Below are 12,009 nucleotides of genomic sequence, written 5' to 3' on the forward strand. Positions count from 1 at the left end.
GGGTCTGCTAATAAGGCACTGACAAACTTTTCTTCTATTTTTTATTACAGAATTAAAAAAACAAAACAAAACAAACAAACAAACAAACAAAAAAAACTGACATTTGAAGTTTAAATTTAAAATCTTAACAGCAGACATTACCAAAAGTAAAATAAAGGTAAAAATATATATTAAAAAAAGAAGGATGCAGAGTGTTTTGCTCCCTATTCTAAAGAGAAAACAGGAGTTTGCTGTCAGGAAAAACAGATTGTCCAGCTGCTCTGCCTGTACAGCTGCAAATGAGGAAAGAGACTTAATGAAGCTCTACCTTTTAATTTTTCCTTTTCAAAGCAGGTCAATGTGCAGCAAAGGACACAAAATGCACTATTACTAAAAAAATATGATCTTCAGTTAAGCTGAAAAACGTAATGCACCTTTTACTCGTTCAAGAATATTAGGAAAGAGAATTTATAAAATACTTAAATTTTGTTAAAATTTCAGTTAAGCCACTTAAGTCAGTTTAGTCTAGCAGCTTAACATCTAGAAATTGCTAGATGGTTGAGACTTTATCATTTACAATGTATCCCAAGAATTAACACTATACACAGAAAGATGTAATTGTTGAGTGTTTTAGCAGCATGTGCCCAATCAACAACTTAGACACCTATGAGGTAGACAAGCAGGTGCAAATATGCAGGAGAAAATACTGCCTTCACGATTACTTTATTTTCAAATCCACCATTTTCGTGGTGGATCCTTCACGAAATATTTGTAATGCAATCCTATGTAGTCTGCTTGTCCCTTTTTAAAAATAATACCTGATCACTGTAAAAATAACACATTACAAGTGTTATGAATGGGGTACTCATGATGCTTACATTTATGATAGCTTTAATGAGAACATATTTCTTTTCCTGAAATATAAAAAAAAAAAATGGAAAAAAAAAAGAAACAGGGATGTACTTGCCCACTAACATGAGTCTTCAGCTATTCCAAGATCTTAAAAAGAGGAGGAGCAGCCTGTATAGACACAGATGTAATCAAACAGATATGCTGTCACTGCAAGAACTGCACCTGAAGTACGGTTGGTTTCACTTCTGTTACCTTCTGAGCTCACCAACCAAATGAAAAGCAAGCTCCAGAGCTTGCTAAGAGGGACAAATTTCAGAATTAAGCTACAAGAACAAAGTCAGGTTTCATTCCGCAGAAGAGTGAAATAATCAATGTGCTGAAACTTCAGAACCTCATTTCCCCAGCTGGTCCAGCCAGGCTGCAGGTTGCGAGCAAACAACTCCAAGCACTCCACATCTGGCTTGATAAACTCTGCCAGCACCGCTGTGTAAGATAAGAAAAAAAGAAGATGAGGATAATAATGACAGAGGTACAAACAACAGTAATAATAAATATAAAAATAAATAAAAGCTCCCCGGTGCTGTTAGCAAATGAAAGATTGGATGTTTCATTGAAAAAAAATAAAAGAGAGACAATAAATTAATTCTAGGGGTTTAATCAAACAACTGGACTATTTGTAGCAAGAATGTCATTTAAAATGAGTGCCCTTGAGATCCTAACAATACTGTCAAGGCCTTCGATTGCCTTGATTTATTGGTTTTCATTTAGAGAAAGAGAATTAGGATTTATTCCATGATCTACATGGGCAAGCTCTAAATTTTTCACAAATATCCACAAAACACTTCCTAAAGGCTCAGTTGGCTCCTACATCACAAGGGCAATATTTCTATAAATAAACAGACAGACATCTTTCTTGATTAAGATTGTAAGATTCTTTCTTGATTAAGATTGTAAGATTCTTTTCCTCTGCATCTTAAAGGGGATAAAAACAATTTTTGATGAAAACTGTTGTAAGGTAAAGTAAGAAACAGCAGTTTAAATAAGCACACATTAGAGGGGCTATAAAAATGCAGGGACTTCTTTTTCTCCCCAGATAGTAATTTAGCAACCAAAGAAACCTGTATATAACTGCCTTCTTTCATTCAGTAATATAAATCTCAAATTCATTCTATTTATTTACTGCCTATATCTAAACAGATGCCTGCCGCTATCATCAGTTGGGTCACTGATAATGATTACTCTCCAAGCAGCAGAAAAAGCTGTTGGTTATAGCATTTCACTTGAGAAATACCACTGCATGCACTTAATTGCTAAACATGTCATTTGTTATACAGGGCCATTTAGTCTGTGGATGGGTCAAAGAAATTGTTAACTAGGTTTCAGGAAATAGCCACAAAATAGTACATACAAAAATGTCCATGGGAAAAGCAAAGGTTAAAGGAATACAAAGGATACAAAGGAGGCAGAAAGACGGAAAAAAAGATTTAAGATAAAACTACATCTTAAGTTTGCATTTTTGTGACTGAGCTAATAAACCGTTTCCTTATCCAAAGTATATCTCACACTCTTGTTCAAATCTTCCTGAAGCTTATGAATGTCTGTAGCTTAAAAGTACAGTTCATAACTGCTGTATTGTTAGATTTGATCTCTTCAGACTTGATTCATATCAGAAAGCAGAATATATTCAAGTAGCATATATCAAAGCACGAGAGAGAATGCTTTTCTGGGTTCAAACCAAGTTCTGACTTTTCGAATCAAGTCTGCCAGTCACAGACTCCCTGTGTGAAACCTCAGATGATCCTGTCATGGATTGTTCCTGCTGCAGAAAGATAAAGCATCCACTTCACATTCTAATCAGCGTTAATGAAACCCAGATGCATTCTCTATCTATACAATCCAAAGCTTCATTTCATTCAAAACTTCCTTAAATATTTTGTAATGGGCATTTTCCAATGTTCTTATATTTTGATACAGCTTATAAATTTGTTTTTGTTCTTCCAATCTTTAACAAATGTCAAAAGAATATTTCATACAGGTTATTATCAAAGCAACTTTCAATCTAAAAAAAGACTGCTACCAGCAGGAATCTTATTCTAAAAGCCTATTCCTTTTACGGGCAAGCTACAATTCTAATACAAATTAACTTTTGCAGAGAAGAATCTGGGAACATGTACATTCTGTCAGAAAACTTTTTGCTCTGAAAACTGCTGTTCAGTGTCACACCACTTCAGAGAAGCTGCTTTTGTATCGTTTGGCAATTTATTTCTTTTTCAATTATGTGGTAAAACATAGTATTCTCTTTCCACGCTCAATTTCATTAAGAATTTTTTTGTGCGCAATCTGCTGCCAACATTTTAACAAAGATCTTCCAAAAATCTATTCGCTTCATTATCTAAGAAAGCCCACGCTGTAGGAGGATGTACTTTTTCCATAGAAGAGAAGGGAGAGACTGTGGAATGCAAATCCAAAGCTTTTGGTAAGCTCTCTGGGACTAAATCTAACAGCTGTAGGATATTATTATTTTGACCCAAACAGGCATGAGATCATGCAGAGCTTACTGCAGAGTCCAGGCATTATATTATTATTCTTTTCTTCTTCCTATCAAAATAAAATAGAGCTGTTTTATGCCTAAGCAGAGGAAAAATGATTTAGGTGACAAAACTTCACTAACAGTACATAAGAAGTTTCGAAATTTGTTCTTAAAAGGTACAGATTACAAATGTCATCACTGCGCTAAGTCCACTAATCAGAAGCAGGTACCACTAAGCACCAAAAGTTTCCATGCCTAAGAGAAAAGGTTGAAAAGCATACTTAGTTGATTCAGCTACACTTACAGCAGGCTGGTTTGCCAGAAAGCAAAAAAAAATGTAGCCAAAAAAATGGCCAGTTCAGAAGGAACCAGAAGATTGTGCCAATCTTTTGATCAGCTTCATTGTAGAATTTGAACTGGAAGTCCCAAGAACCTTCCTCTCTCACATTCCCAGAGAGAAGGTCTTTCTATACAAAGTGTTTTTTTCAAAAACAAATCACTGAGACAGATTGCATATAATTCAAGATCGCATTATAGTATGATTCTTCATTGCTTGGATGTGATATTTACATAATCACATCAAGCAGTAGCCTTCACTGCAAGGGAAATTAGCATATCAAGAGGGCAATAATATGGCTGTATTTTGCTAGCATAAGATCATATTACAGCGGTTGCCTTGAACACCAAGTTTTTGCATCTTATGGTATGAATTATAGCCTCTTTGTTAGTCTTCTATGGCCTTTATACCACCAAAAGGTTACCTTAGCACATACGGATCTAACTTCCACCCCTTCAGCAAATTTGAGTTCTTCCTGAAAACAGATTAGAGCATCTACGGCAGTAGAAAGACTGATTTTTCATTTTCTACAGTAGGGACAGATATCTTTTAATTTTTAACAATTCTTTCTACATGCTTACAGTGACTACTGACAATAAGCAGCTTAAATAGACAATAAATAGAATATTCATCGTTATTTGCAGTTGTCAAACACTACAGGTGCAGCTCAGGTGCCTATACATGGACATTTAAGGTCCACAAAGCTAGCACAAATCCAGATAGTAAGTATAACACTGGTTTTACTCTTGATGGCACACATTATCCAAGATGCATGCTGTTAAATCATTTAAATGAGCAAAAGAAGGAACCATTTTTGAAACAAGCAACAGCTTCCCCTTCTCTTTTCAACTTCCATTACCCAAACAATAAATTCTGCACAGCAAATTGGATAAATAAGGTGAAAATGATTTTATTGGCTTTTTACTGTCTGATTTGTGAGCCATACACAGCGCAGCCCACACATAATTGAACTCATTTCATAGTAAGCCTTCAAAATTTTGCAGCGCAGAGGCCCTTATTGTCTGATTTGTCTAAACCTTGACCAGAAAAAGACCAGAAAAAAGACAATAAACTCAGGGCAAAGATAGCTTAATATCTCTGTGCCCTTCCCAAACTTTCTGTTAAAGCTAGATTTTGATGTACCCATTGATTAGTCTACCAGAAGAGCTCACAAGGTGCATAAGGAAACAGAAAGCATTTACTTCTTTTTTATTTCCACTTTCCTAACAGCCTCACAAGCCACAGAGATGCTACAGAAGAAGTAGGTTCCCAAGATTTTCCTCTGCACGCTGCTGCTGGAGATCTGCAAAGCAGCTACAACACAGCCAACAATTAACACTAATGTTTTTAGGCATACTGCAATATGCTATATGGCAATAATGTTTTTTAGCAATAAATGTACGTGCTACATACTAGAGGAGAAATGCCTACAAGAAGAAGAATCTCTGAAACAGAAAAAGGAAAACAGGTAGAGTTCAACCTTCTTTTGTATCATCTCTATATAAAGTGTCTTTTAAGTTTTATAAGAGCAATAGTGAATAGAATTAGAAAGAAAACCTGCTGCTAATTGAATCAAAACCAAGAGTGATAAAATTTTCATTCTAGCATATTTGCATAAAGCAGTTTAAGTACATTTACAATTATATATTAAAGCTCTAAGAACTGAGCACAGCACATGCATCACCCAAAACCCCCTACAGTCACAATTTCATAGTTAAATGCACTGCAGGAACCCAAACATCTCTTTTTGATGACTTACTTTAATTTACATCTTCCTCTTCCCCCAGAGTGAGAAACTGTTACAATCAGTCATTAAGTGGCTACATATGTAGGAATATACAGCCTTTACAGTAGTAACTTGAAATAAAGTGCCAGACAGCATCAGTAAATAATAATATTTTTGGCTTTGTTACTTCTTAAACAAAGCATAAAGAACGTGTGTGACTCATCAAGTGTCCTTCTCCCCCATTACCAAATCTCTGCTTATGTTCAAATTTCTTCGAAACGACTCTAGCATGTAGCTCAACTGCTCTCTACTGGCCACTTGAGAATACTGCCTGATCACGAAAGCAATACCCTTTAAGAATATTGAAGACAAATCAACAGTCATTAGTCTACCTTTTCATTCCACAAGCCAGTTCTGAATGAAGCTGCCAACACTGTACATACACATGCAGTTCTATAAGAACCGTGTAAACTACCGATTTTGCTCGATAGCAAATCTACTCCTCGGATAGAAGCATGAACACAGCACAAAATCAGTCATGTAAAGACTCAAGAAATACATAAAAATTGGTACAATTTCTTTCAAAGCCCATTCAGGACTGTCACTTATAAAGACTTAATGCAGTTTCTAGATTTTGCACCACAGAAAGGAAGTGCTCCGATGACCATCTGATGCTAGAATTCTCTACAGTATGTACACAAACCAATGCTTTTCACCCCTGGATATATCACAAGTTTCCTGTTCGTGTCTGAGTGTGTTGTTACTGTGTGAGTATTGGTTTTCTGAAAAGGCCCTAGGTGGCTGCCTCACGAATCACTGCTCTGCCATCCATTAGCTTAAATCAACACACATACTTCCTGCTGTAGTTGTTATTTTTAAAGATGTAGCTTCAGAACTGCAAACAGATGCTTCCTAGAATTGCTCTTTTTCTTTTTAAATAAAGCTAACTCAAAATATGTCAACTAATAGTTTTTGAACAGCTATATATACATATATATATATGTATATATATATGCTTGTTAATTTAACAACAAATGCAATCCCCAGACATAAATTTCAAAGCCTCCCTGAAAGTACAGCCATCATTCAGATGAGCATCTTAACTGAAGTAATTCTGTTCCTTGGGAACCGAGAAATGAAAGCACGTCAGCACAATGGAGGGAACAGGCCAGTGATGCTTCTCCAACAGCAGCATGCATTTCTTCTGCCCGACTTTTCTGATGTGATTACACTGAACCATGTGCACCAGGAATATTTTTAGGTCCATCGTGAGTTTTCCCCTCAGGAAGGATGAAACTATATTTGCAAGCAGAATTAAATAAGTTTCCTGCCATATAATTATAAGGCACTCAGGTGCTATAATAATGAAAGAATCCACAGATAAAAGCCATAAAAGAAGTTTTTATCTGGAATAACATGCAAAAGGTAGCACACGATGCAGAAGTCTTCAAATCTTTTGAACTAAACCGTGAAAAGTTGAAATGATTCATTCAAATGCTAACTGGTTAGTTGGGAGCTATTACATCAATTTCAGCAAATTAAATGGAGCCCCCTGGAAATAAACAGGGTATGCCTTCTTTGTTGTTTACTGTTAACAGTTTCTAAATGATTCACATTATAGATTTAAAGGCAAAACTGCACTAAAGGTGCATAAGCAACTAATGCAGAAATAGAAACATTCCCTGTTTTTATTAGCTAAGTAGAAGATATTTCATCTTATGTGCTCCCGAAATTCACTGCCCCCACCGCAGGACCTTTACATCCTTTGGGATAACAAAATATATATAGCACTTATAATTTGTCCCTGCAGGATTTCAAAAAACAAGTGTAGAAAAATGTAGTTCGATTTCTTCATTTTTACTCAGAATATTTACAATTATCTGTGAAGTTCTACTTTTTACAGTGATTTTCTTTTTTAGACCTTAGGTGCCTAAAATCATTTTCAGAATTGTTGAGGAATCACAGGTCCTGGTGAATTCCTGGGCAGAATTGCTTAGCATATGGGAAATTGAGATATATCATTTATAAAGTTATTTTAGGTACATCATCTCAGATGCCCAAACCAAACACCCCATAGAAACATGACAGACCAACAAAAACATACCAGTGAGGGGGGGCTTATGTGAATGTAGACTGCAGGGTATGCTGACAATTAACTTATGTTCTGGAACTGGAAGGACATCTTCAGATTTCCTGTTGTGCAAACCAGAACAAGAAAAGAAGCATAAGAATGAATAGCACCAGAATGATACACACACAATTCTCTGATACTCGAGATAGTACATAAGAGTGTTTACTCACAACCAAACTTCACAAAAGCCTAAGGGAAACTGAATGTTACTCACTGGTAATGTGTAAAGAAGAGGTTCCAAAATAATTGAGAACTGAGACATAACTTGGTTAACAACAGCCACACGAAGCCATTAAGAACAAACAACATAGTTGTTGTTTCCATCAGCAGCCAAAAATGCTTCAGTCTATTCTAAGGATTTGGGATCAAACAGAACCTACCAGCAAAGGAAGCCCACACCTTTTATTTGAGCCAGTTCTCCAACACAGGCAGACATAAGGAACAGACAAAAAGATTCTGCTCTTTAATCTTACTAAAGCACTCCCTCTTCCTAAAGCAAGTGAGGCCATTTTTAGGTTCAAAATCAGCCAAAGATGGTGCCAAATCTGGGAACACTATATTGTATTATGAACAGGTGACACACGTAAGTAGAATCCTAGCAGCCTTTAAAAAAACAAATTACCACAGCCTGGCATACCTGAGGGCTCCCTTTATGTTTCCTTGAACTCTCCCCAGTATAAGAACTTCATAGGGTTTTTTGTGGACAGAATCCAAAGGAAATACAAATTCTCCGTATCTAGTAATCTGACACAGAGGAATTAGAAATACACAGTTGAAGATTTTCAAATCCATTTCTCCCAACAAGACACAGTCTGACAAAAAGGAAGATACTGACAACACCATACCTTTCAAATACAGAAGCACATCAATAAACAATTCATAGAACAATAAAATGCCATATTGTAAGATCCCTCCATTGCCAAGAAAGCAATAATACAAAGAACTTACTTTTACCCAGTGCCACTCAGCAAGTGTTTTCACAGACCAATGAGGATAAAGTTCATCCTTAACAAAACGTAAATGCTTCTGTTTGTTAGTCACCCATGTGACAACAAGACAATCAGGAGCAGCTAGTGCTGATACAGGAATCTGCTTGATTTGCCATGAAGACAAGTAGCTGTATCTGTATACCAATACAGTGAGAAAGCAAGTTAGCATACACCACATAATAAAATTGCAAGACAACAAGAACAAGGAAATTACACAGTCAAAATGTTTAAAGAAATATCTTCTGTCAGCACAGAAAGCCATAAAAAGTAGGCCCAGAGTGACACCCAGTGGACAGATCCACTGGATTCTGATATAAAATCATTATTCTATGTACTTACGTTTCACTGAGCAGAAGCTTTAATTACATATTTCCTTTAGCCATAGACAAGGTAACGAACAGAGCAACTAACAGCAGTGTTGAAGCTGCCATCTGGTTTTACTTTGTAAGGGAGAGAGGGTCTAGTTGGCTAATTCATGTCTGTAAATCTCATGTCTAAAGTTTTCTTAACAGTAACTTGAATTGGTAAAAAATGAGTTTTACTTACTTCCTAGAGGCTTCTGTAGAGCTTTTAAAGTAATATACACTAACCAATCTCTATCTACAAATTATATCTTCATAAGAAGCTTAAAAAGTTACAGTAGATACTATTCTAGAAAGTTACAAGGCTCTATTTTCTCTTCGCCCTTCTTTCACATGGTTGCAATCCTATGGTAATCAAGGGAGCTCCACTGATATAAACTTAATGTTACTCAGAGGAGAAAGAAGCCCATAAAATGCTAAGTTAATGACTTCATAAACTACAGTACTCAGAAAGTTCCTATTGCACTTGAGGATTTTACTGCTGTATTATCACTTTCTCCTATTCATCAGACTGAGGCTCAAAAATAAAATAAATAAATAAATAAATAAATCCTAAAACTTCTTAATTAGACCTCAGATCTAGAAATATTTTATTTAACTTTATGTAGCATTGATAAAAAACTATTAATCTCAAATGAGTATCTGCATGATCTGGGCCATACAAAACAGCTGACTCCAAGCCTTCCCTAGAAGTACAAAAAACTAGCATTATTTCACTAATGAAGTAATTTCACAGAATCACAGAATGGCCTGGGCTGAAAAGGAGCACAACGATCATCCAGTTTCAACCTCCCTGCTATATGCGCGGTTGCCAACCACCAGACCAGGCTGCCCAGAGCCACATCCAACCTGGCCTTGAATGCCTCCAGGGATGGAGCAACCACAACCTCTTTGAGCAACCTGTTCCAGTGCGTCACCATCCTCCACGTAAAAAATTTCCTCCCAATATATAACCAGAACCTCCCCTCTCTGTTTAAAGTCATTCCTCCTTGTCCTATCACTATCCACCCTTGGAAATAGTCATTCTCCCTCCTGTTTATACACCACTTTCAAATTTTGGAAGGCCACAATGAGGTCTCCCTGGAGCCTTCTCTTCTTCAAATTTAATTTAAGATATAACCTTGCAAATATTTTATATTAAAAGTTTCCAAGCCATTTCATTGAAATTCCTGAGATGACTTTTAGAGTTGAGCTTTCAGACTTTGGCATGTGCCAAAATATTTGCTAGCTTAAGCTACAATTGTGGTTACATCAGTCTTGGAATGTAACAGTAAATTAAAATGTAAGTTACCCACTGTCAACAGAGATGACAAGGTAATTTTACTATAAACTTTACCTGTTACTCCTTTTAACAGATTTGTTTTCCCATGGTGGATCGATCACAATTACATCATATTTTTTCTTGTCTGGGAAGAGAAATTACACAAAACTAAAGTAATAAAGAAACCAGCAAATTTGTTTAAAACAAATAAATAAACAAATGAAGTACTAGTTAAAATTGATAAAGGTTTAGCTACCTAAATATACTGACAATATCCAAAAAGCTAACTAGGCAGCAAAACTGCAAGCGTTCTTTTTTTTTCTTATTTTTACCAAATAATGAAGCGAAAGTATAAACACTTGAGATAACCATATGCTTCTCAAGTTTCTAGGCTGAATACCTAAGAAAAGGATGTTTGCGTGACCTGTGCTGGATTCGATGATTCAATTCCTCCAAGAAATATCAAACCTCTTGGGAAATTTAAAACAAAAACCTCATACAGTGCCAGTCTCCAAGACATTAAAATTTCTCCAAGTTTCCTGAAAGAAGCTCTGTAATAAGGCACCCAACTGAGAGGAAAGCTGCACCCTTGAACCCTTTTAGTTTTCTGTCCTGTTTGATCTTTCAGCAGCTCAATTTGTACATGCAGAGCTATGAACCAATCCTGGAAAACTGTGTTTTACACTACTAGAGGTTAGCAGCCAGACAGAGCTAGACCCAGCATGAGAAATGGAAATTAGTGGGCAATAGGAAAGGAACTGAAGCAGCTTTCATAACAGAAGTTGGGTTTATGTCAATTGGAGAAGATACAGAACACATCCATGAAAAAGGATGGACTCTTGTGTAGGAAACTGTCGATCACAACCTGAACCTCTGATTAACCATATGAGGCATGCGACAAGTCAGCTGCAGGAGCACAGGTGAAGGTAATTCAGCTGTGCTCCCAGAAAGGACAGAGTTCTGCTCCACCTCTCCTAGATCTCAGTTAAGGGCTGAACACCACTAAGGCTGGATCTCTTTCCAGAGATTGCTCCTGTGTGGAGTTTTACAGCGAGCCTCAACATTGGTGAGCACCTATCTTTATAGCAAGCCTCAACATCAGTGAGCATTTATCCTCTTTCTATTACATAACCTCTGTTTATCCATCAACCTTATAACTGCACAGTTGTAACCGTACATCTCTCTAATGTTATTTTTTCCAGAGAACATGCTCGTTCCTTTGTTGAACCTGATACTAATTGTTTAAATTGCTAGTAAGAACAACAATTTAACATTAATAGTCCTTTACATCATATTTCTTTATTAACATTGGAGGTGTTGTCCTCACATTGGACTGACCCCTAGCCAGTAAGAAATACTTCTCATTTAGCAGCTGGATCACCTCTTCTATAAAGAAAGGCTGAGGGAGCTGGGGTTATTTAGCATGAAGAGAAGGCTTTGCAGCCTACCAATACCTAAAGGTGGCAAAAATGAAAGCTGAAGATGGACGCTCTATTAGAGAGGGTAGTGATAAGATATGGGGGACGGCTTTAACTAAACAGGGGAGATTTGGATTACATATTAGGAAGAAATTCTTTACTCAGTGGCTGGTGAGGCACTGGAACAGGCTGATGGAGAAGCTGTGAGTGCCCCATTCCTGGAGGCCTTCAGGTTGAATGGGGCCCTGGGCAGCTGAGCTGCTGGGTGGCAGACCTGAGCATAGCAGGGGAGTTGGAAATGGGTGTTCTCTAGTGTTTCCTCCAACCCAAACCATTATATAATCATATGATAGTTTATTTCCAATTCAATGCATTTACTTAACTTCTAGATCCACCATGGCTCAGAATATGCTTACCAACTGCT

The 12,009-nt window shown here is 36.8% G+C and overlaps 1 protein-coding gene across 2 annotated transcripts in view; it reads right to left on the minus strand.

Moving 5' to 3' along the window:
- The window catches only part of METTL4 (methyltransferase 4, N6-adenosine), a 16,057-nt gene continuing 4,048 nt past the window's right edge, over nucleotides 1-12,009 (minus strand). The window contains exons 5-9 of one of the 2 annotated variants that reach the window (XM_072329857.1): nucleotides 10,243-10,312; nucleotides 8,504-8,678; nucleotides 8,193-8,299; nucleotides 7,529-7,617; nucleotides 1-1,314 (exon numbers count right to left, since the gene is read on the minus strand). In XM_072329857.1, coding sequence (XP_072185958.1) covers nucleotides 1,169-1,314; nucleotides 7,529-7,617; nucleotides 8,193-8,299; nucleotides 8,504-8,678; nucleotides 10,243-10,312 — 587 coding nt within the window. In that variant the 3' untranslated portion in view covers nucleotides 1-1,168. Of the gene's footprint in view, nucleotides 1,315-3,248; nucleotides 3,430-7,528; nucleotides 7,618-8,192; nucleotides 8,300-8,503; nucleotides 8,679-10,242; nucleotides 10,313-12,009 lie in introns of those variants that run through there. The other variant, XM_072329858.1, reaches the window with a different exon arrangement.

The sequence above is a fragment of the Excalfactoria chinensis genome, chromosome 2, assembly GCF_039878825.1.
Source record: "Excalfactoria chinensis isolate bCotChi1 chromosome 2, bCotChi1.hap2, whole genome shotgun sequence".
In the NCBI taxonomy this organism is placed as follows: Eukaryota; Metazoa; Chordata; class Aves; order Galliformes; family Phasianidae; genus Excalfactoria; species Excalfactoria chinensis.